The sequence below is a fragment of the Megalobrama amblycephala genome, linkage group LG17 (assembly GCF_018812025.1).
Source record: "Megalobrama amblycephala isolate DHTTF-2021 linkage group LG17, ASM1881202v1, whole genome shotgun sequence".
Classification (NCBI taxonomy): domain Eukaryota; kingdom Metazoa; phylum Chordata; class Actinopteri; order Cypriniformes; family Xenocyprididae; genus Megalobrama; species Megalobrama amblycephala.
Genome location: NC_063060.1, coordinates 35466871 through 35492934, shown reverse-complemented (window position 1 = coordinate 35492934; position 26064 = coordinate 35466871). Strand labels below are relative to the sequence as shown.

The window sequence follows — 26064 nt, the reverse complement described above, 5'->3', positions numbered from 1 at the left end:
TTGCATTACATTATTTGATCGACACATGACTGCACAATGACTCACGGTGCAATCAGAGCTGGGCAGCAGGGTTCTGGAGATGATCTCTGCTGTATGGATCTCAGTCAGCTCATGTGCTGGAGTAATGTAATGACCTGGAACATGCCACACGTCCTTCAGAAATCATTCTAATATGCTGATTTGGTGCTCAAGAAACATAATATTTGCAATGTTGAAAACTGCGTTTTGCTGCTTAATATTTTTGTGGAAACCATGATACATTTTTTAATCAGGATTCTTCGACGAGTAGAAAAATTGCACTGTAAATGCCTTTACTGTCACTTTTGATCAGTTTAATGCATCCTTGACCAAAGTGACACAAATGTTAGTGTTTGTGCTTTATATTGAGGAGGTTTTGGAGTACCTGCTGCAGTGTTACGGGTGTGGTCTCTTGGTGATCCATGCTTAGGCCAGGCTTGTTCTCCCTTCTGCAAAATCCAGCCAGCTTCCAAGTCACTCTTTTCCCACGAGCACATGCCCTGCTCGAAACTGCAGCGATGCTTATAGCCCTTTACATCTAGACCGACAAAAGACAAGAGTTCTTATAGTTCCTCATACAATGTAACGGTCCTTTAAAGGGTTAATTCACCCAAAAATGACATTTCTGTCATTAATTACTCACCCTCATGTCCTTTCACACCCAAAAGGCCTTCATCTTTGGAACACAAATTAAGATATTTTTGATGAAATCCAGGAGGTTTTTTTATCCTCAAATAAAAGCAACAAAATTATCATTGTTTAAGGTCCAGAAAAGTAGTAAAAACATTGTTAAAATAGTCAACGTGACTACAGTGTTTCAACCTTAATATTATGAACAAAAATAATGACTTTATTCAACAAATTCATCCATGTTTACATCCAAACGTGGGCTTAGTATTGGCCAGAGAGGGAAGAGATGAATTTGTTGAATAAAGTCGATATTTTTGTTTCGTTTTTGCGCACAAAAATGATTCTCGTCGCTTCGTAATATTAAGGTTGAACCACTGTAATCACATTGACTATTTTAATAATGTTTTTACTACTTTTCTGGACCTTGAATGATGGTAATTTCATTGCTTAAAAGAATAAATAAATCTGATTTCATCAAAATATCTTAATTATGAAGATGAATAAACGTCTAACGGTGTGGAACGACATGAAGATGAGTAATTAATGACAGAAATTTCATTTTTGGGTGAACTAACCCTTTAAAACTTTTGACTCACAGAACCACGGTTTTGATTGTTTAAACTGAACGTCATACCACAGAGCTCTTCATCACTGCCATCGCCGCAGTCATCGCTATAGTCACATACTCTGCTCGGCTCCACACACACACGGTTGGAACATGTGAACATGCCCTCTTGACAAGATTCATGAGGCTCTGAATGAGAAATAATGGATGATGGACTAATGACTTGGCCCATTACATGATGCTGTGTTAAAGGTTAAAGCGATCTGAGTGCTTTAAAATGGACTTATCAGTACAAATAAGCTAATGTGTTTGTAACCTGCCTGGGAGAGTGCAGTTGAAGAAGGTGATGTCATCTATAGCGATGTCCCCGAGCTCGCTGAAGGTTCTGGTAGCTTCAAAGAGGAGAGTGAAAACCTGGTGGGTGCGAGCCACACTCAACTCTGCCCGATGCCACTCATCTCCATGGTTACCAGTCATCCACCACAAGGGCGTCCTCCTTGGACCTTCTTGAAGGACCACTTTTAGTTCCCCAATGCCTGGCAAAGACAAGATTGTATGAACTACAGTATAAATCTTTTTGTATTACCTGAAGTAATTTAACACAAAGATATCTAGTCTTACCCTCTCCAAACATGTGGTAGTAGAATTCAAGCAGACACTCATTGCTGGCCTCTTTCATGGCAGGACTCTGTAAAGCAGCATAGCTGTTCTGGTCACCATGACTGGCTTCTACTGCCATGTACCAGCCTATGACAAATACAAGTTTTTATATTATATATAATATAATAATATATATATATTACACAGATAGCATTTTGTTTTTGCTTTATATATTAGTTATGGGAATTCAGACTCATAGTTTGTTTCCAGAACTGTAAAAAAAAAAAAAGGATTCAGCAACTCTTTACGTCATGTGGTCCTTGAAATCCCCGTGTGGCAAGTCACATGGTCTAAAATTCTTCAGTATAGCCATATGTACGTACATGCACAGTTTTTGTTCTTTTTATTGAGCTGTACTAGGGTGTTTATTATAATTTCATTTATTCCAGTTCATTTTGCTGCAGTCAGATTCAATTCCATTCATGTTATGATTCAATGTCACCTCAAACCTAAATATTATTTGCATTTACAATGTTAAAATGTTTTTTTTTTTTTTATTAAGTGCTTTTTATTAAATCCAGGTCAACAGACTCATTCAAATATATAAAGTTTGGGGTCAGTATTTATTTATTTTATTTTTTTTTTGAAAGAAATGAATACTTTTATTCAGCAAGTTTGCATTAAATTGATCAAACGTGAAAGTAAAGACATTTATAATGTCATGAAAGGTTTCTATTTCAAATAAATGCTGTTCTTTCTAACTTTCTATTCAGCAAAGAATCATGAAAAAAAATCTGCATTACCATTTCTACAAAAATAATAAGCAGTTTATATCAGCTGTTAACTGTAAAACTAATAATAAACTGTTTTCAACATTGATATTTATAAAAAAACATTTCTTGATCACTAAATGAGCATATTAGAATGATTTCTGAAGGATCTGATTCTGACACTGAAGACTGGAGTTATGATGCTGAAAATTCAACTTTGCATCACAGGAATAAATTATATTTTACAATATACTAAAATAGAAAACAATTATTTAAATTTTTCTTCATATTTTAAAACATTACATAATATTTTAAAATATTAGTTTTAACTATTTAAATCAAATAAATGCAGCTTTGATGAGACTTCCTTAAAAAAACTTTTTTTTTTTTTAAATGCCCTTGTCAAAACATTGAATTGAAAATTAGAGCTAAATCGACTAACAAAAGTGGCTGTTGTTCAAACAAAAACTAATTATTTTTCTTAAATGTCTTACAAAAATGTCTTACACAGGCATTTCCTGGACTATTATTATGAAACCTTTTCTTTAAAATGCAATTCTCTTGCCGTAAGTCATTAGCTGACAACAGCATACGCATGATCTAATGTAACTGCTGTATCACTGCATCAGCAACTACACAATTACTGTCTTTAAATATAGCAACATGCAGAAGATCATCACTGTTTCTGGATCATCACTGACTGAAGCACAGGATCTACTCTTCAGCACAATGATGACCTCACAAAACTCAGGTAACAGGAACATTAAACACTTACAGATCTCTCTAGATCTCAGCATCTTCACTTATTACAAACCACTCTGACTTTATTTCTTTCATACAAATCTTTCTTAATACCAAAAAAATAAAAAATAAAAAAATCTAAAATTTCTTAATGAGGTGCTTTTATCAAAATTATCTACTATTTCTAACTGAAGACTGGAGTAATGATGCTGAAAATTCAACTTTGCATCACAGGAATAAATTATATTTTACAATATATTAAAATAGAAAACAATTATTTAAAATCTTCTTAATATTTTAAAATACATAATATTTTAAAATATTAGTTTTAACTGTATTGAAATCAAATAAATGCAGCCTTGATGACCATTCTTTAAAAAAACAACAAAATTGTACCAACCCCAAACTTTTGAACAGTAGTGTATATATAGTACACGGAAAGAAAACCCAAAGTCATAGTTTTATTCCGGGTTAGTTGTTCTCTAAAATATTTTACCCAGCTCTGTGCCAGTAGTGTGGTCCACTGATGGGCCAGTGTTGGCGGTGGTTGTACCATTCTGGTCCCGCTCCCAAACAAACTGCCCAACACTGATATCTTTCCATTCACAAGTGTCTGTCTCAAAGTCACACCCAACAAACACTCCACTTTCCACGCTGATGTCTGAAAGTCAATAAAAAAAAAAGACACTGACAGCAAACGTCCCTCAAATAATGCCTCATCAGCTACATCAATCATTCAAAACTTTTTTTTTTTCAATGACTAGAAAGATATATTACCTTTACATGGCTCATTTGTCAATCTAATGTCATCCACTGCGATGTATCCTTCACTGCCTGTCTGAGCCTCTATGTGAATCTGATAAACCAGGTTTACACAGGTTACATGACTTAATTACACACAAATGGATACAACGTAATGGTGAAAGTTTACCAAATAGATAGGTATTTCACACCAGAAAGGGTTTGGTCTCAGACACAGTAATGGAGACATTTTCCCAGTTGTTCCCAGTGACCCGTGTTTCAAACAGCAGTTCTTGCTCTGTTGCTTCTGAATCTAATAGCACTCTAAGGATCCCAGGGTCACTGCCAATAGAAAAGTGCACCATAAAAACTCCATTAATCACAACTGACAGTCAAACAATGGAAGAGAGGACAGAAGAAGAAAGCAAGTAAGAACAGACCTTCCATTTATATGGTACCAGAACTCAAAACAGGAGTCACCGGTCGGCCGGATCCTTTCAGAGGTCAGCACAGAACTGCTTTTTTGGCCTTGCCTGTTCCTCTGAGATTGGCTCAAAAGAAATTTGCCTGAAAAAAACATGGATTATCATGTGATGTGTCTCATCTTGCTGCCCTGCTATCTCATTTGATTTGTGTCAAATATTTGCAATATTCACAAACATAACTATTAGAGGAGATCAGGGAAGGTTAGTCTGATATTTTTCCTCTGGTCCTCACCATCTGCAGTGTGAGTAGTGTAATCGATAGGGGGACCTCTGTAGTGACCGTCTGCAAGAATCCAGTCATGTTCATCTGTGACTCCATTAGCAACATTAACCCATGTACACTTCCCTGACTCAAAATCACAACTTCCTGCTGGGGAACAAGCTCCAGTTTTAATTGAGACATCATCCAGAAGAACAAATGACTCAGAGTTTGGACTGAGCTCTGCTCTGAACGCCACCTGTGCGCGAAAGCAAAATTACATGATTAAATGCCAAACAAACCAAATAACATACAGCATACTTCTTTTTAATATTTGAGGATACTACAACACAGGAACTGCAATTATTATGTGATTTTGTTTGTTTCTTTCAAAATAATATTTTTAAAAAGCAAGTGATTGTTTCCCAAGGGAAGGAGAGAAAGAATCAAATCAAATCAAATAAAAACTTTTATGAACCTTAAAGGGTTAGTTCACCTGGAAATTAAAATTCTGTCATTAATTACTCACCCTCATTTCGTTCCAAACCCGTAAGACCTTCGTTCATCTTTGGAACACAAACGAAGGTATTTTTGATAAAATCCGATGGCTTGCCAGCAAGATAATTAACACTTTCAATGCCCAGAAAGCTACTAAAGACATATTTAAAACAGGTCATGTGACTACAGTGATTCAACCTTAATGTTATGCAGCGACTGCCAAAGTCATGCCCCCCAGTGGTGAGCCATTTTCCGAAACAATTATAATGTAACAAAGCCTCGTTTACTGAAGTCATGTGACTTTTTTGGCAGTTTGATACAAGCAGAGGTGGGAAGTCCAGGGGTCAGAGAGTAAAAGTCCTGCCATATTTTTATTCCATCCACTGAAGCATTAATGAGATAAATAAGTGATTAATTGAGTGATGATTGACCATTATTGAAGACACCTGATGATAACAAGCAGAATCACCAAAGGAGAAAATCACTATTTAAGTGATATAAGTCACCATCATCGAGGTCAGGGTTTGTTTTAGTTGAGCTCTTGACTTTTTAAAATTAGATTTAGTTTGGGCAGTTTTAACTGCATTAAAACCAACCAGACAAGCAAAGTTAAAAGATGATCAGGTGGTGTTGATTATGTTTTCACATAATCATTATTTGATCTGAATCACTGAACTCATTTAGAGCCCAATCTTAGTTAGATTTACATTATTGATTACAGCAGCGATGTGATTCTACAGCAGATGATCAACTTTTACAATACAAACATATATTTTAAAGTTCTGATTTAAAAAAAAAAAAAAACATTTCATTTAAACACACAGACATCAAGAATCAGTCTGTGAATCTCAACAGTGGTGAGAGTAATAAAGCATGTTACAATGCATTCTGGGTGCCACCAATCAAAATTCATCCATGCCTCCCATCATGCATTGCTGCATGAATAAATTGTGAGCTGAATTGTCTTAGTAATTTTCTTTATTCTCACTATTTAAATGTTGCTGTTTTTCTGTGACTTTTTAGTAGCTTGTTTTCTAATGTTCAGAATTGATCCGTTTATCAGAATATGTTGCTTGTCACCGTTGTTGAGATTCATACGCTGATTCTTGATGTCTGTGTGTGCCTTAAAGAAATCTTTTTTTCGAGATAAGGTCAACTTTCAAAAAAAAAAAAAAAAAAAAAAATTGTATTGATAAAGTTGATCTGCTGTAGAATCACAGTGCTGCTGTAATCAATAATGTAAACCTAACTAAGATTGGGCTCTAAATGAGTTCAGTGATTCAGATCAAATAACGATTATGTGAAAACATAACCAACACCACCTGATCATCTTTTCATGCAGTTAAAACTGCCCAAAACAAAATCTAATATTAAAAAGTCAAGGGTCAAGAGCTCAACTAAAACAAACCCTGACCTCGATGATGGTAACTTAAAAATAGTGATTTTCTCCATTGGTGATTCTGCTTGTTATCATCAGGTGTCTTCAATAATGGTCAATCATCACTCAATTAAACACTTATTTATCTCATTAATGCTTCAGTTGGTGGAATAAAAATATGGCAGGACTTTTACTCTCTGACCCCTGGACTTCCCACCTCTGGATACACGTTCCGAACCACTGATTCGAAACAAAAGATTCGTAAAGCTTCGAAGCTTCATGAAGCAGTGTTTTGAAATCGCCCATCACTAGATATTGTTGAATAAAGTCATTCTTTTTTTATTTTTTGGCACACAAAAAAATATTCTCGTCGCTTCATAACATTAAAGTTGAACCACTGTAGTCACATGAACTGTTTTAAATACGACTTTAGTAGCTTTCTGGGCATTGAAAGTGTTTATTATCTTGCTGTCAATGAAGGCCTCACTGTATTTTATCAAAAACATCTTAATTTGTGTTCCAAATATGAACGAAGGTCTTTCGGGTTTGGAACGACATGAGGGTGAGTAATTAATGACATAATTTTCATTTTTGGGTGAACTAACACTTTAAAGAAATGATTCAGCCAACTAAAAGCGGTGATGAATCATCAGACCAGTTCTGTGAACCAAATCAACTGATTCATCAAAAAGCTCTGACTCAAAAGAATGATTCATTCACAAAGTCCTACTTGGTGGACAAGATGGTCACTGAAAAACTACTTAAATTGTGGCCTGTCTCTCACTCAAAGCTATCTTATGGTTCCATTTCACCTTTTGTGTTTCACAGAAGACAAAGTCATACAGTTTGATAACAACATGGGGGTGAGTAAATGATGGCAATTTTAATTTTACAAAGAAATACATATTAGAAAATAATAAAAAAACTCACTCTGAATTTGGAAGGAGATGACACAGTGACCTCTGCTACCTCCCAACTATCAGAAGTCGTTCCAGACAGAGACCAGAGAGCTGGACCCAGCTCCCCATTCAGAAGAACATGCACTGAGAGTGAATCACCTGAGCCTGCAGACAGCCTATACCTACAAACAGTGTTTTTCAAAGCATTACTCAGTTAGAACAGAGCTTAAATACAAAAACTGGATCCATTGTCACAAGCATACCAGAATTGCACACAGGACTCTGTAGATGGGCTATACTCTGGTGTCAGAAGATTTGAAACCTCTGGTTTCTGAAGATTGGACCCAAGCACAGCCATTGAATGGCCTGTCAAAAACACATGACATGGGTCATTACATTACAAAAAAACAAAAAACAAAACATTCACAACAAAAGCGCTCGTTCACTCACCAAGTTCAGTTCTGTACGTATGGTCAGTATGGCCACTGCCGCCACCCTCACGGAGCCAGATATTGCTGTCAGTCACATCGGGTTCAAAGCCACACAGCAAGGGAGACTCAAATCCACACGGGTCTTTGGTAAAGAGATCACTTTAATAGCTGAGAACGTCTGGCAATTAGAGAAAACGCTTTGAACGCTTTGACTCACTCTGTTCCACACAGGCTCCTGCAGTCACTCTGAAGTCATCAATGGCTATGAAGCCGCTGCCTCCTGCTGTTCTGCTCCCTAAGATCTTTACCTGTATAAGGTGATAGTCATGTTGTACCTGTTGGTTTGTTGGTAAATATGCATACATGTGGATTGAGATTTAAAAAACATGTCAGGGGCCCTTACTCGATCAACGTCTGAAGTGCTAATGGAGACTTGTGCGTTCAGCCACTCAGACGTCTGAGAGCCTCTTCTTGTCCATGTGATGGTTTCCATTGTTTTCTGAAACCAACAATAAAAGACTTGTTTTACAGTAAAAAATGATCTGAACTTCTTTTAAAGGGGTCATGAACTGCATATTTGTAATTATTTTATTTTTCCTGAGGTGCACTCACTGTATAATGTTAGTATGACTTTTTCATCAAACATTGTCATAATTTAGAATTAAAAGGCCATTTTATACCCTGATTTTAGCCTTCAGATTTGAACGCTCTGTTGGAAGGGGCGTGTCTGACTTCAGTGTAAACACCCACTGCTGTGACTGGCTAACATCTTTGCATAATAAATGAGCATTGCATGTGGAACTCTCTTGAAAACTTTTACTGTTTTACCATTATAGCTGTTGAGATTAACTAGTCATGAAATGTGTTTATAGCATTATATTTAGAGCTACGTCATTGAAACTCGATTTCTACACTTTTAGAAATGCTTTAATCATAACTTACAGTGCAAACATGATGTAAATAAGAGATTCATTGTGTCATGTAGTCAGCATCATTGATTATAATCTGAGTTCACATAGTTGATAACCAATTTCCTAGCATTAGGATCCATTGGAAGGTAATGTTTTTTTTAGTCCAGTGATACTATATCTCTCTTCTGTCCTTCTCATCTCACTAACGGTCCAGTGGGCGTGGCCAAAGATGCAATGATGTAGAAGTAGACGTTTATTTTGTTCTGCAGAGGTGGTACTACGTTGTACTATTATGTCATAATTTGACTAACAAGGAAGTTTTGAGTTCTGAAACCTACAGAATGTTTTTATAGTGCAATGACTTCAAGGAAAAATTGACTTCTCAAGTCACGATGACCCCTTTAAAAAAAAAGGTAGACATTTACATTAAAGTGCAGTATGTAATATTGACAGCTAGTGGTTAAAATGGATACTGCAGTCCAAATTCAAAATATTGGAGAGAATTGTTTCCCCCGCCCCCTCCTCCTCAGACTCGACCCTCACACAGGTTGCCAGATTGAGGACAGGTTGATTTATCCGCGTTTTAATATGTTGCCGATCATAGAGATATTTATATGGATGCCGAGGCTTTTTAGGTTGGTTAGAATCTGCAATCTCTGACCCAGTTTGTTCGCTGGCTTCCATGGCTGCAATACACTGTGTTTTCCGCCAACTGGCAACCCGGTGTGTTGAAATACTATAGGGTAAATTGGCAGTGGGCAGAATATTTTATAGTATTTTCATGCTATATTTATCCAAGAAGTTTAAAGGGATAGTTCACCCAAAAATGAAAATTTGATGTTTATCTGCTTACCCCCAGCGCATCCAAGATGTAGGTGACTTTGTTTCTTCAGTAGAACACAAATGATGATTTTTAACTCCAACCGTTCCGGTCTGTCAGCCAAATAATGCGAGTGGATGGGAACTTCTACTATAAGAGTAAATAAAACTTGCATAGACAAGTCCAAATTAAACCCTGTGGCTCATGACGACACATTGATGTCCTAAGACACGAAACGATCGGTTTGTGCGAGAAACCAAACAGTATTTATATCATTTTTTACCTCTAAAACACCACTATGTCCAACTGCATTCAGCATTCGCTTAGTGTGGTCTGATCGCGCTCTGACAACGGCAGTGATGTCTAGCACTCATTGAAGTATATGCGCGAGACATCACTGCCGTTGTCAGAGCTCGATCAGACATCACTAAGCGAATGCTGAATGCAGTTGGACATAGTGGTGTATTAGAGGTAAAAAATGATATAAATACTGTTCGGTTTCTCGCACAAACTGATCGTTTCGTGTCTTAGGACATCAATGTGTCGTCATGAGCCGCAGGGTTTAATTTGGACTTGTCTATGCAAGTTTTATTTACTTTTATAGTAGAAATTCCCATCCACTAGCATTATTTGACTGACAGACGGCAACGGTTGGAGTTAAAAATCACCATTTGTTTTCTACTGAAGAAACAAAGTCACCTACATCTTGGATGCACTGGGGGTAAGCAGATAAACAAATTTTAATTTTTGGGTGAACTATCCCTTTAACTTCATTAAAATTGCTATGCATCATCCAAACAAGCCTAAGATTCATAATCATGACAAATGCCATGTTGAACGTACCGTCTCAATAAGCAGATCTAAGTTTCCAAGAGACGGTCCTAACATGTAGTACCAGAATCCAATACAGACTTCACTGCTCTGAATTATCATCGGTGCTGAAATGACTGCTGTCTCTCTGGTTTCATGTTCTCCAGACATATTTATAATGAGATAAAACCCTGCAAGGAAAAAAGATGAAGATGTATGACAAAATATTATAGACTGACCTGCTCTGCCCACTAAAGGGTAAAATAATGATCTTACCATTGTCATTTTTTAACGTGTGGTCATATAAAGGTCCTAGCCATGGTTCATTCACCTTTCCACCCACTTGATGGATCCAATCAAATCCATCATCTGTCTCCTGGATCCAGTCACATAGTCCTGCAGGTTTTCATGTTTTATGGGAACTTTCCATAGACATAATGAATTTTTATACTGTACAGGGATATTTTTTATACTAGTATTCAGGGATGTGTACACTTGTGCAGTTAGTTATTCAATTTTTTTTTATTCTTATCTTTTCCCCTGAAATCTGTTACTTTGGATTTCAATTTTTACATTACAAGTGCAAAAGTTCTAATTGTAATTAATTATTAATTTTATTTTATTATAGATTTATCATAATATCCAGCTGTTTTAACAGGGGTGTGTAGAAATTTTATATCCACTGTACATATACACATACATCTATGGTTTGCTCATTCATCTCTTACCCTCCTGAAAGTTGCAGTCCATGGAGGACGCAGGCGGAGAGGTGGGCTCGGTTGTGGGAGCTGGTGTTGTCGGAATCAGGTCAGAGCAGCGCGTGTTCCTCCTGATGTAGATGTCATCCAAAGCAATGACTGCTGAGTCAAAGAATTGATAGGGGCGCACGGCTTCAAACACAATCTGAAGTGAACAGTGAAGTTTAAGTCAACTACTGTCAAGTATCGGAGTGTGTGGCATGTTTTTGTTCATCAGCCTCTCACCTGGTGTCGTTCAGATGATTGGTAGTCTACAGTGACATGGTGCCACACATTTTCATGATTGCCAGTTTGATTCCACAGACAACGTAGAGAACCGGACTCATTTACATAAATTGCCAATGTGAGCTTCTCTACAATAATAAACACAAAATATATAAATGGAAGAAAGATCATGGTGTTTATACTGCCTCAACTAGTCACAGAAATAGACCTCACTTACTATCCTAATGAATGAACTTAGCCATTAATAAATCATTTTAGATCAGCAACTTTTTGACTCAAAGGCCCCCTGTTGTCCAATACAATTTTCAAAGGCATATATATTTTTGGTATTTCTGTTGTAGTTATGACATACAGTAGCTACTTGATTTCAAACTTTTATCTATTAACAGAAACTTGTAGTATTGATGTATTTGATTAATTGAACGCAATTCATTTTGTGACTCCAGAAGTTTCAAAGATGGTATGTTTTACAATAAAATCAATAGTTACAGTATTGAGGGAAAATAAAAGTGCTTATTAGCATTTTAAATTAGGATTACATTTTGATTATTTTAATATACTAATAATTACACTACCGTTCAAAAGTTTAGGATCGGTAAGATTTTTAATGTCTTTAAAAGAAGTTTCGTCTGCTCACCAAGGCTAAAAATACAGTAAATTCGGTAATATTGTGAAATATTATTACAATTTAAAATAACTGTTTTCTATTTGAAAATATTTGAAAATGTAATTTATTCTTGTGTTGGCAAAGCTGAATTTTCAGCATCGTTAATCCAGTCTTCAGTGTCACATGATCCTTCAGAAATCATTCTAATATGTCAATTTGCTGCTCAAGAAACATTTATTGTGTACAGATGTACAAAATATTTGTGTACAATATTTTTTTTCAAGATTCTTTGATGAATAGAAAGTTCAAAAGAACAGCATTTATTTGAAATATAATTTTTTGTTACATTTTAAATGTCTTTACTGTCACTTTTGATTGATTTAATGCATCCTTGCTGAAAAAAAATATTAATTTCTTTAAATTCTTCTCAAAAAAATAAAAATAAAAATTCTTACTGACCCCAAACTTTTGAACGGTAGTGTATAATGTTACAAAAGCTTTGTATTTCAGATAAATGCTGTTCTTTTGAACTTTCTATTCATCAAGGAATCCTGAAAAAAAAAGTATACAACTGTTTTTAACATTGATAATAATAATAAATGTTTCTTGAGGAACTAATCATCATATCAGAATGATTTCTGAAGGATCATGTGACACTGAAGACTGGAGAAATGATGCTGAAAATTCAGCTTTTCCAACACAGAAATAAATAACATTTTATATTATATTCCAATAGAAAACTGTTATTTTAAATTGTAATAATATTTCACAATATTACTGTTTTTACTGTATTTTTAATTAAATAAATGCAATCTTGGAGGGCAGACAAAACTTATTTTAAAAATATTAAAAATCTTACCGATCCCAAACTTTTGAACGGTAGTGTATGTATTAATTTAATTAATTTAATTAATTAATTTTAGCTGTTTCACTCGGATATACGTCACTATAGGTAAGAAAAAACTTCTGTTTCATGCCGACTATAAGTCATCCTTGGAAGTTTGTTGAGGTCCCCTAGTGGGCCCCTGTCCCCTGGTAGAAAACCAAAAAATACACTTTCTGGGTTCTCTACGAAGATACTCACCAACGCTCCACATATGCATGTGTAACCAGAACTCCAAACATCCTTGAGATTCAGTCTCCATCATCTCACTCTCAAGATGAGCAATCTGATCTGTTGAGCTACTTGTGTCAAATGCCATGTAATGTCCTGGATAGAAGAGAATGAGTGGATTTCAGAACAGTTTACTTAGCAGTCACTAGAGATAGTTCACCTAAAAATGACAATTATGTCATTATTTATTCACCCTCATGATGTTCCAAACCTGTATGACTTTATTTCTTCAGAAAGGAGATGGGCAGGAATGACAGTCACCATTCACTTTCATTGTATTTAAAAAAAGATGTAATGAATGTGAACAGTGACTGACTCTGCATTCTGGGTTGTAAATCTGTTTTCATTGTAATCCCGGATAAGAGTGGCTGGTTTATGATTGTGGCACTCCAAACATTACAACCCATGGGCACCATTTACTTTCCTGTGCTGCACTTTTACCCATGGGTTTGATTCCAAGAGTCAATCTCTATTACCCGGTGTACATACAGCATTAAGTAATGTGTTAATATTTACCCATGGCAGTGTTTGTGGTGTGGTCGACCTCGGGGCCAAATGAACCAGCACTGGTTCCAGAGGTCCAGCTCCAGTCAACACTGGAGCTGTTGACATGAGTATTCACCCATCCACACATGTCCATCTCAAAATCACAAAACCCTGAAGAGAATCGTGTGCACAGCTTCATTTAGATGGTATAAGAGTTTTTAATTTAAAACGTTTTGAATATATTAAGTGCTTTGTGAGGTGAATACATGTTAATGAATTGGTCAACAGCAATGAAATAATTATAATCTTGTGATTATGAAGGTCAAGGACTTACCACGAGGTGGACAAGGGTCATTTGTGATTGTTAGGTCATCAATGGCAATATCATGGTTCTGCTCATTTCCAACCACTGCTTCAAACATGACCTGTTATCCAAGCAGTAAACCAGAGGCTTAAACATAACTAGATTGTATACATGAATGTGATTTTTAATATCACCTGCATAATAAAAGGTATAAATACATAACTGCCTGCACACCACAGCACATGCAGGTCAGATTTATTGGGCAATAAAGATTATTGGTAATTCCTACCAAATTATTATATTGACCATCTTTAATGTTCCCAGTTAATATTTTACAGGTACTGACATTGAACCTGTTTATGGCTCTACTTTAAAAAAAGAATTAATTAGATGGCTGTATGAGTGTGTATGACACATATCTTCACATATTGCACATGCTCTTAAAAGCAAGCAAGGAACATAATCAGAACCTGCGTCATCCACAATGGGCCAAAACCTCGCAGTACAAGCATAAAATATGTGCAATTACATAAGAGAAGAGTACTGACAATTTTTACAAAATAAATAAAATAATTACAAAAACTATGTTTAAAATTACACCGATCAGGCGTTATAACCACTGACAGGTGAAGTGAATAACACTGATTATCTCTTCATCTCAGCACCTGTTAGTGATGTTGGTGGGTGGGATATATTAGGCAGCAAGCTTTCACGCCACCATTAGTCATTTTAAGTCCCAGATGACAAGCAGCACAGTGCAACATATACAAAACACACACACCTTATATGGGCTGTGAGGACTTATGACTGTTGCTCTGCCGTGTCTCCACTGTTCTCCTTGATCTCCACTCACACTCCATACGAGTATTTGAGATTTGGCACTGTGAAGCTCCTGGACATATATGTTAAGAGAACCCACGTCTCTTCCACTCATGTGGTACCAGAACATCAAGCACTCTCCGTGCTCAGAGGACGGTTGATTGACGTTCATCAGTATGCTGCCTCTGCTGCCACTGGGGTTCTTCCACAGCTGTGCACTCAGGTAAAAGCCTATGGATAAAAACAATATGAATTCTTATCACATTGTTGGTATTACTATGGAGTCTGGCATGCTGTAGCTAAGGTGGTATTCAGACCCTTATCAGTCTCTAATGTATGGTCCGTTGCAGGGCTGGGGGTGCCAGTGGCCAGTTCTCCGTTAGTTCGGATCCAGGTAAAATCAGCTGTAGTGTCTGACGACAGGCCGCATAGAGAGCCTTGGAAGGTGCATTCCCGCTCAGCTGGACAGGACCCATTTGACACCTGCACGTCATCTATGGCGATGTAGCCTTTAGTGCCTTCCAAGATGCCCTCAAATATCATCTATTGGATGCAATGCATGAGAACACATATGTATGCATATATCCATTAGGTATAGTGTGTATGATTCAGTACCTGAACTGGTTCTTCACTGTCTGTGAAACTAAGGTCCACAAAACGCCACTTGTTGCCTTGAGTCCCTGTCCTCATCCACATAAGTGTCTGATTTCCATTAGCATGCTTGGTTATGAAACTGAGAGAGCCTTCAATAACAACAGAAACCCAGGAACCACATGTAAAATATGTGCATATAAATAATAACATATGTTGTAACATAAATGTGTTTGGTTAATTTGACTGTAAGAGCTTAGACAAGAGTCATCTGTCGTACCATCTTAAAAATCACCAATATGTTTTTGTGAAGTTTAGGGATAGATAAATAAAAAGGATACATAGACCCTGATATGTGCAAATTTGTGTAGAATTTGAGGTCAGAATGTTGCACAATGAATATGTACAGACTAATAAGTACCACGAAACCAAAATTGACCTTATTCCTAGTTTCATTATGCAGAATTTATTGGTACATGTTATTCCAAGAAATTCATCGTTGCACAATGAATATGTACAGACTAATAAGTACCATGAACATGAAACCAAAATTTACCTTATTCTTAGCTTCATTATGCAGAATTTATTGGTACATGTTATTCCATCTTTCATGAAATGTCCACTTTTCACAATCCAATCAATTCCTAATTAAAAAGCAATTACAGCTCTACACTTTCTTTATCACAGAGCATGATGAGAGCATGTTCATGACTCACCAATTTTTCCCCCATAGATAATATACCAGAAGCTGACACATTTGGCCTGCTGTGGAAATCCGATCAGTCTGGCTGTCTGAGGTGGTTTAGATGACCATTGTGGTGCTATGAACATAAAATAGCCTGCAAAAAATAAAAAATAAAAATATTTGTTTACTTTAAATTGAGGTTTATATTTTACTAACTAAACTTTTATGAATAGTGTTCTTAAAGGGTTAGTTCACCAAAAATGAAAATTCTGTCATTAATTACTCACCCTCATGTCGTTCCACACCCGTAAGACCTTCGTTCATCTTCGGAACACAAACTAAGATGTTTTTGATGAAATCCAATGGCTTAGTGAGGCCTCTATTGTCAGCACGGTAATTAACACTTTCAGATGCCCAGAAAGCTACTAAAGACATATTTAAACAGTTCATGTAACTACAGTGTTTCAACCTTAACACTGCTTCGAATCTTGTGTTTCAAATCCATGGTTCAGAGCACCAAAGTTTGATATGTGATCTGAACCACTGATTCGAAACAAAAGATTCGTAAAGCTTCGAAGCAGTGTTTTGAAATCCGCCATTACTAGATATTGTTGAAAAGTCCTTATTTTGGCACACAAAAGGGATTCTTGTCATTTCATAATATTAAGGTTGAACCACTGTAGTCACATGAACTGTTTTAAATATGTTTTTAGTAGCTTTCTGGGCATCTGAAAGTGTAAATTATCTTGCTGTCAATGCAGGGCTCACTGAGCCATCGGATTTCATCAAAAATATCTTAATTTGTGTTCTGAAGATGAACGAAGGTCTTACTGGTGTGGAACGACATAAGGGTGAGTAATTAATGACAATACTTTCATTTTTGGGTGAACTAACCCTTTAATAAATTACTTTAAAAAAACATTTATAACTTCTAATTCTTAAAACCCCCATTGTTTTACAAAAACCTTTGTAAAGTCTACCAATCATGCACTACACAGATGAAATGAGGTTACAAAAACATACAATGAATAATATATCCGTTGCTCTGCAGGCAAAGAGGTGTAATTCAGTGCAAAACAGTACAATAATTTTACATAGACAACGGTAAACGTTTGGGGTCAGTAATTATTTTTAATTAATACTTTTATTCACTGGTAATGCACTAAATTTATCAAAAAAATAAAGTTTCAAAAGCTAAAAAATAATAATGCTGTTCTATTGAAATTTCTATTCATCAAAGAATCCTGAAAACAAAATGTCCTGATTTCCACAAAAATATTAGGCAGCGCAACTGTTTCGACATTGATGACAATAAGAAATGTTACTTGAGCACCAAATCAGCATATTAGAATGATTTCTGAAGGATCATGTGACACTGAAGACTGGAGTAATGATGCTGAAAATTCAGTTTTGCCATCACAGGAATAAATTACATTTTAAAATATATTAAAATAGAAAACAGTTAATATTTTAAATTGTAAAAGTATTTCACATCACAACTATTTTTACTGTATTTTTGATCAAATTAATGCAGTTTTGGTAAGCGTAGGCCCGAAAATTTGAAACCGTATCATGTATGTATGCAAGTATAAATGGTTATATATTCCTACCAGAACCAGTGGTGTGATCATGTGCAGGTCCCTCATAACCAATTGGAGGGTTCTGTCCATCTTCTCTTTTCCATGTGATTTCAGTTGACTGGTCGTAGTACCAGGAACAGGTGTCATTCTCAAAGTCACAGCTGAGATGATCTGAAGGTGCAGGGATGTCTCTCTCTGCACAGTCTGTCATTGTAATGTCATCCAGCATGATATCCTGATCTCCGATGAATGTAGGATCCACAGAAAATACGAGCTTTGTTTTTGAAATGGAATAAGAAAGCATTAACACAAAATAAGGACAGTACAAAAAAAGTAAAGTCAGTAAAGCTCTTGCAATTACAGTGTCCAAGATGACTGTGCATGCAGTGCATTACCTTCAAGCCCAGAGGACGATTACCAATTAACAAACAAGCATTTTCCCACCCATTAGTCTGGCCCTTTTTAATCGACCATAACTTTATAGGTGAAGTGCCACCAATCAAACTCAGGGAGAAGTCGGAAGCGATATTCACAGGATCATGGAGATGATACCAAAAGCTGAAACATAATGTTACAAAACTGTGCTCACATATAGTGCTAATATTTAAAAATAAATAAATAAATAAATAAAAGAATGAGAATCTTAGTGATTAGAAAACATTTTTTTTAAATCCAGCATTTAGAAGTAGGCTACACATAGACAGACATGCAGTAAGCAAAGCCTTGCCCTAAAACTGTGTGTTTGATGTGCTGCTTCTGCACCTTAGTTTGCATCCAATTGCAGTGGCCCTGGGAAGAGTGTGCTCCAAAATTGCTTTCGAGAATAAATTTACATAATCATCTTCTGCATGCATAACTCCACCTATAAATAATACAGATGTCTAATTATCAAAAGTTCACATGATTTTAAATCCAATTTGATTTTCCTAGTCCAAAGGCCTACCCCAAGGTGATCCTGTGGTATGGTCAACACCAGGGACATCACTGATGTTTGCCATCTCTCGACGCCATTTAAATTCATTATTACTGGAGTCAATCCATCCGCACGCATGTTCATCAAAGTTGCAAGGGCCTGTGACGAACGATATTGTAAGCTATAATTTTATTTGCATGCAACACAGGTTCATTAAATATTACTACATGATAAAGATGTGTCATCAGTAAGGGAAAGCATAATTTGATTAAGATGACAATGTTGTAACTACCACAGAACTCCTCATCTGATCCATCCGCACAGTTGGGGTGGAAATCACACACTAGTTCCATGGAAAGACATTCTTGAGAGTGAATACACTGGAACTGTCCATCAGGACAGGAGGCCAAGCCCATCGAAACTGCATATAAATGCAAAATAAATAGTGGTGGAAAAAATATTGTTTATACACCGATCAGGCATAACATTATGAGCACTGACAGGTGAAGTGAATAACACTGATTATCTCTTCATCACGGCACTTGTTAGTGGGTGGGATATATTAGGCAGCAAGAGAACATTTTGTCCTCAAAGTTGATGTTAGAAGCAGGAAAAATGGGCAAGCATAAGGATTTGAGCGAGTTTGACAAGGGCCAAATTGTGATGGCTAGACGACTGGGTCAGAGCATCTCCAAAACTGCAGCTCTTGTGGGGTGTTCCCGGTCTGCAGTGGTCAGTATCTATCAAAAGTGGTCCAACGAAGGAACAATGGTGAACTGGCGACAGGGTCATGGCGGCCAAGGCTCATTGATGCACGTGGGGAGCGAAAGCTGGCCCGTGTGGTGTAGCTTAAATTGCTCAAGAAGTTAATGCTGGTTCTGATAGAAAGGTGTCAGAATAGACAGTGCATCGCAGTTTGTTGGGTATGAGGCTGCAAAGCCGCAGACCAGTCAGGGTGCCCATGCTGACCCGTCCACCGCCGAAAGCACCAACAGTGGGCATGTGAGCATCAAAACTGGACCACGGAGCAATGGAAGAAGGTGGCCTGGTCTGATGAATCACGTTTTCTTTTACATCACGTGGATGCCTAAGCATTGTTGCAGACCATGTACACTCTTTCATGAAAACTGTAATCCCTGGTGGCTGTGGTCTCTTTCAGCAGGATAATGCGCCCTGCCACAAAGCAACAATGGTTCAGGAATGGTTTGAGGAGCACAACAATGAGTTTGAGGTGTTGACTTGGCCTCCAAATTCCCCAGATCTCAATCCAATCGAGCATCTGTGGGATGTGCTGAACAAACAAGTCCGATCCATGGAGGCCCCACCTCGCAACTTACAGGACTTAAAGGATCTGCTGCTAACATCTTGGTGCCAGATACCACAGCACACCTTCAGGGGTCTAGTGGAGTCCATGCCTCGACCGGTCAGGGCTGTTTTGGCAGCAAAAGAGGGGCCAACACAATATTAGAAATGTGGTCGTAATGTTATGCCTGATTGGTGGATATAGATTTACATCTACAAAAGAATAACAATGCACAATTTGTTTTATTAAAATGTAGCAGTATAAAGTCTCAGTCAAAAGTATAGACACAACTAATCATTCTTTATTTTTACTATATTCCACATGATACAATAATAGTGAAGCCATCAAAAGCATTAAGTGTGAGGAATTATGCAGCAACCTTTGTCCTGATAGCAGCTCCACACAGGCATTTCTCAATCTCAGTGCTATGCCATGTATTCTGGGCAATTTTGACTGCCCTTATTTCACTCTTTAGTCTAAACCTTTTTAATTTTGTAGTTTTGTAAAGAAATTAATACACATGCACATACACATTTCTAACTTTTAAGCATAAACATGTGAAGATACATAAATGAAACAAATTCAAGCAGGCTTCAACTGGTACCTGGTCATATTAAGAAAATAAATTTTATAAAACTGTACATTATGCATGCAAAACAATCATCAAAGAACATAAGTAGCTGGTCCTGATGACCTTGCTGGCATTTACATTTTAACCTCAGATTCACAGAGTAAACCTGTCTATTGTATTTGAACTGATACAAGAAAAATCCTGGCCTCACCAAGTAGCAGTAGAAACAGTCCCCTCATTTTTCCGAGAACATGGATGAAGAGTTCCTCAGTGAACTAGCCTGTTCCTGCAATGTCTCTTGCTTGGCACTGCATGAATGTGAAGCCAATGAAATGTCACAGAGATTAGAGATCATTCTTTAAGTAGATCATTTGTAATGAGGGATGTTTATCAGTGAATGTTAAAGTTCAGTGGACCCAACAACCTCAAATGTTACTTTTCACCTGCCTGCTTTTTTATAACTTCCTGAGGCCAGATAAAAAGCATACTATGCAGAAAAGTACAGTCAGTACTGGCATTCCAACAGTTGTTGAGGAATTGCTCCTCACTGTTTCCTTCAAGTACTCATTTGGTGAGAATATCCTTCATTTGTGGTACTTACATACAGAAGTTATACCTAAGATTTCAGAAAGTAAGATACATCCTGCAAAGTATACAGTACATGTGTGTTTTTTTAAATGGTAATAAAAGAGTCTCACTTAGACTTGCAACTTTGGATACTGCCATAATCCATGACATCATGGTTTACTCTACTGCCCATGCTAAACTGCAAGATCTGAGTGAACTTTTCTCTAGTACTATCATACATTATGCATAATCGTGCATAATCATGTGCTAAAAGGTTAAAAGGCTCTAAGTCATGCAAGATTAAGTACTACCACTAAATACAGTTGAATATACTACGTAAAAATGCTCAGAACAGGTCCATAAGAACAGGTGTGAAAACCATGCACAACCATGATTTCAACAGACACTATTGAGGTATTGAGCAAGCAGCATGGGATAGAGGATACTTGGAAGTCTCGCCTCCTTTAAGCAATAAGTCTGGAGGGAAACTCAGAAACAGACACTAGTTCCAAGAAGCAATATATTGAATGAATCTTTGAACAACTACTTGCAACCTTTGAAAAGACTCAATAGTTTGTACATTAAAAGGCACAATTTAAGAGACTCTAGATAGCTTTCTCCATACACAGCAAAAGGGTAAAAGAGGAAACTCACGACCACAAGTTGTGGCTGGGAAAAGTTCCAAGACAGTGAAATGAAATAGTGAAGTTGATTTAAAGGGTTAGTTCACACAAAAATGAAATTTCTGTCATTAATTACTCACCCTCATGTCGTTCCAAACCCATATGTCCTTCGTTCATCTTCAGAACACAAATTAAGATGTTTTTGATGAAATCCGAGAGCTCTCTGACTTCTCCATAGACGGCAATTTAATTACCACTGTCAAGGCCCAGAAAGGTATTAAAGACTGTTAAAATAGTCCACATGACTACAGTGGTTCAACTTTAATTTTATGAAGCGACAAGAATACTTTTTGTGCCAAAAACAAAACAAAAATAACTTTAACGATCTCTTCATTTTCATGTCGCAGTGCAGCGCTTCCCTGTTTACGTCAGAATGCCGGCTCAGTACTGTACACGTGATCAGCACGACACATGCGTATGATGCTGACGCAGGAGCCGGCCAATAATGAAACCGGCATTCTTACATAGAACATGGATGCACTGCGTTCACTACATCAACTGCATAGGAGACTGACATGAAAGAGATTGTTGAATAAAAATGTTATTTTTGTTTTGTTTTTGCACACAAAAAGTATTCTCGTCGCTTCATAACATTAAGGTTGAACCACTGTAGTCACATGGACTATTTTAACAATGTCTTTAGTACCTTTCTGGGCCTTAACAGTGGAAGAGTCAGAGAGCTCCAAAGATTTGTGTTTTAAAGATAAACCAAAAGGTCTTACGGGTGTGGAACGACATCAAGGTGAGTGATTAATGACAGAATTTTCATTTTTAGGTGAACTAACCCTTTCAAATAGTTTAAAAAACAGTACACGTTGTACTTCCATAATTATGCAATATCAACTCAAGATATTATGGACAAGAACAGAGTGAGTATGTCTCTTTTCAAGTGCCTTATGTAATGTTCAAAGTAATTTGCCAGTAACTACCCATACCTCCTTCTGACATTGTGCAATACTAACCCTTCACACAAACCATCAATGCCAGTAGTCAGGAAGATTTCCCAATTCTTTTCTTACTCACTGTCCACTGACTGTACCCCCTCTGCAAACTCAGCACAGAAGACACAAAAACACATGCGTTTGGAATCACTGTGGAAAGCCAGAGAAGGGAAATGAATGATTATGTAACAAAAGGCAAAAAGGAAGTGAAACTTGCTTTCCTCCATCAACCTTGCTTACACTTTATGAGTCAACTCCACAAATCCAAACACAAGGATTCACAAAGGCTGACTATCACTTTGACATATGAGGTGATTGGGAGAAACGGCAAAGATGGCAAAAAAGACAATGGATCATTGTGTGCACACTGGTTGCTGTGTTTTTGCAGATACATTGTGAATTAAAAAATACCATGTTTATTCTAATCTATGTGTTAATGAAAAGAGAAGAAAATTTATCATAAGAACTTCAAAAATGCACAGCACTTTTCTAATAAATATATATATTCTTCACATATTCTACAGAATTTGAAGGACCTTCGAAGCAGCAAAACAGATGTGTCTATAGTTTTAACTGGTTATTACATCCAGGTCAGATCATTACATGCTTTCTACATTTGACAGTTCCTACTACGATGACTTAAACTTAAGAGTAAATTTAAATTCATTTCCTGAAATAAGATTCTTTAACTACATATATTGATGACAATAGGTACAAAAGACCATGCATGCATAGAAATAAGACAGCATAATCTGTTAGTTTTTCCCTATTTAAGTACAAAATGCATTCCTTTTAGGAAGGAAGGAAGGTTAGTTTTTCAGTATTGGATTGCCTAATCTGAAGGATCTGCCACTTTTGAATGGATCAACAATCAACACTGGGATGCCGGGTATTGTGCTAAGAAGGACTGAGTTAAAAATAAAATGATAATGTTTTATTGTTGATGGGCTTTGGGATTTGCAGCTTCTCAGAAAATACATCTACAAGCACAACTTTTGTGTCAAGGTAAAATAACGGTAATGACCATTATAATATTCTTTAATATCAATTCGTGAAATTCATTAGTTATCAAACCACATTCGGACCGAGATTAAAATATTTTTAAGCAATAACTTGCAATTGGGGCTCCATGTAATCACCACCATGCTGATATTCTGTGCAATAACAATACTATGTTGCAGATGTCCTCCTCAGAGAGAACTCTGGCTTGACCTGCTCCGCGCCATCATGAAACGAGAAAAAACACAAACGCTTTGAAAGCTCGCTCCTTGCTGGAGGCAAAACGTCCACGTCCGTTCGCAAAAGAAAACAATTAATTAGAGGTAGCAGTCTAAATATTAAGATAAATATATATATATATAAACGCCACAAACAAATATACATGGCGACAAGTGTAATCTGGTTCACTACCAAATGAATTTTATGAGTCAGTTCGTTTAATGAATCGGTAAATAGCCCTGAATCAAAAAACTCTGAAAAAATCTGAATCCTTCACTGAGCTCTGACAGATTCTACAGAAGAAAGAAAGTCATACAGGTTTGGAAAAACATTTCCTGAGTCTTCTGTGGTATTTAATTATATGACTGGGTATATACGGAGCATTATGATTCTAGAGAAGTCCTATCCAGATATTATTGATAGCCTACTATCAAGAAGTTGCTGCCTTGGTTTATTAAATAAGAGTGTGTACACAAGTAAATGGCAGTACTCAGTACTCTTACTGAATCAACTTGACTCTTTTACATTGGGGTTTACAATAATTTAAATCATTTTTAGATCTGCATGTGAAAGAGGTGGGCATCAGAGGTAGGGAAGGGCAGGAAAATATTACTGCATGATTACTGCCAGTTCTTGTTAAACAATTCTTGTATAGCCTATCATTTACAGTATTGACAATGCTGGGCACTCTGTTCTACTCTCAGAATTAAACAAACAAACATATTTTGGTAAGATATTAAACTTTGTAATCACTAGAATTCTAAAGAGACTACCTCACACTAATAAGACCCTGACTGGACATTGATTTGTACTTTAGCATCATGGTTAACAGTAGGGATGTGTCACGATTTTCGAATATTCGATTAGTTGATTTAATTATAGAATATCGAATAGGCTGTGCGATTGTCCTCTTAAAAAAATCCTCATGTTTTCAATGGTGACACGTTCATGTAACCAGAGGGTGGCGCGCGCGCTGCCAATAACTCACCTAAAAAGCTGTCAATCAACTAGACAACAGCAGAACATAGACGTCAAAATCAATGTTCACACGACACACGAGCCGTCATTCAAGCTGTTCACAATGATATAACACGTTTGGGCAGCCTAAAATCAATATGGCTTGAGGTAGACTTGCTGCGATAGTCGGTGTTGCCGGTGTTCAGGAACAACATCGGTATCATCACTTGTCACCGCTCCCGAATTGGCGCTAATTTGAAAGTGAAAGTAAAATTCCCTCGGTCATTCATGGTGCGTGTCCACTATAAGGTGCCGGACTGGACAAAAGCGAGGCGAACGCCGCGAGCGAGCGACACTGATAGTCCACTGGCGAAGAGCGAGCGTTTTCAGTTTATTCCTACGGAAGCTCGCTCGCTTCGCACTGTTATGAATGGCCGTGCGGATTTTACTTTCACTTATATTAAAGAACATATTAATATGTTTTAGCACATTACAATCATTATATGGCTTGAGTTAAGACAGCATGTTCTCCAATGAATTAAACAGTTTATCAATATCATACAGATAGAAAGCGTGAATGGTCTCTCTCCCTCTCTCTCTCTCTGTTTGTGTGTGCATGCGTGCGTGCAGGGGAGGGGTGCGATTTTCGAATAATAATCGAATAATTTCCAGCGATTTTCGAATATTATTTTTGCTTGAAATGCCCATCCCTAGTTAACAGTACTATAAATTCCTCTACTAGAACTAATGAAGACAGACAGGAGACATGTATTGAAAAAAATAATTAATTTTGAATATGCAAAACTTATTTATTTGTGAAATGTTTGACATGAAAAGCGTGTTTGTGCCATATTTCTTTAAAGTAAATTCCACTAGATTTAATTTTTTTTTATAAAATGCATACATTTTAAGAGTAGCTTAACTGATTTCTAACACTGTTCTGAGTAGTTTTCTTCTATAAATTAATATCGTGGTGTCTGAGATCTTTCTGTAGCTGGGGAGTGTGTTTTCCGACGGAATGGAATATGGGAGGCACCATTTCAGGAGCGATGTTCTCATAGGCATCTGACAGCTGGTTCTCATGAGGCAGAGAGATAGTGACATCATAACAAGGGGTAAATATAAATGTTTGCAAAATGATGGTTGATGGGAGGCAAATTTGTGAAAAATATATTTTATTTTTTATTTATTTTATATAGATTTATTATTTATAAAGTAACAGGTGGGGTCACAGTGACAGTTCTTC

The 26064-nt window shown here is 36.8% G+C and overlaps 1 protein-coding gene across 1 annotated transcript in view; it reads right to left on the bottom strand.

Annotated features, from left to right (window-relative positions):
• Window positions 1–26064, bottom strand: part of si:ch211-106h4.4 (MAM and LDL-receptor class A domain-containing protein 1) — a 40223-nt gene that overhangs the window by 10890 nt on the left and 3269 nt on the right. Inside the window, exons 2-33 of the mRNA XM_048165080.1 lie at window positions 20664–20760; window positions 18871–18999; window positions 18609–18737; window positions 18428–18527; window positions 18061–18223; window positions 17696–17939; window positions 16117–16239; window positions 15425–15552; window positions 15127–15352; window positions 14772–15040; window positions 14021–14111; window positions 13717–13857; window positions 13171–13296; window positions 11480–11607; window positions 11225–11399; window positions 10773–10892; window positions 10530–10687; window positions 8359–8454; window positions 8173–8263; window positions 7975–8097; window positions 7788–7890; window positions 7556–7706; window positions 4783–5008; window positions 4506–4632; window positions 4278–4407; window positions 4102–4180; window positions 3821–3985; window positions 1835–1960; window positions 1534–1749; window positions 1283–1402; window positions 404–556; window positions 46–134 (exon numbers count right to left, since the gene is read on the bottom strand). Coding sequence (XP_048021037.1) covers window positions 46–134; window positions 404–556; window positions 1283–1402; window positions 1534–1749; window positions 1835–1960; window positions 3821–3985; window positions 4102–4180; window positions 4278–4407; window positions 4506–4632; window positions 4783–5008; window positions 7556–7706; window positions 7788–7890; window positions 7975–8097; window positions 8173–8263; window positions 8359–8454; window positions 10530–10687; window positions 10773–10892; window positions 11225–11399; window positions 11480–11607; window positions 13171–13296; window positions 13717–13857; window positions 14021–14111; window positions 14772–15040; window positions 15127–15352; window positions 15425–15552; window positions 16117–16239; window positions 17696–17939; window positions 18061–18223; window positions 18428–18527; window positions 18609–18737; window positions 18871–18999; window positions 20664–20691 — 4473 coding nt within the window. The 5' untranslated portion in view covers window positions 20692–20760. The remainder of the gene's footprint in view (window positions 1–45; window positions 135–403; window positions 557–1282; window positions 1403–1533; window positions 1750–1834; window positions 1961–3820; window positions 3986–4101; window positions 4181–4277; window positions 4408–4505; window positions 4633–4782; window positions 5009–7555; window positions 7707–7787; window positions 7891–7974; window positions 8098–8172; window positions 8264–8358; window positions 8455–10529; window positions 10688–10772; window positions 10893–11224; window positions 11400–11479; window positions 11608–13170; window positions 13297–13716; window positions 13858–14020; window positions 14112–14771; window positions 15041–15126; window positions 15353–15424; window positions 15553–16116; window positions 16240–17695; window positions 17940–18060; window positions 18224–18427; window positions 18528–18608; window positions 18738–18870; window positions 19000–20663; window positions 20761–26064) is intronic.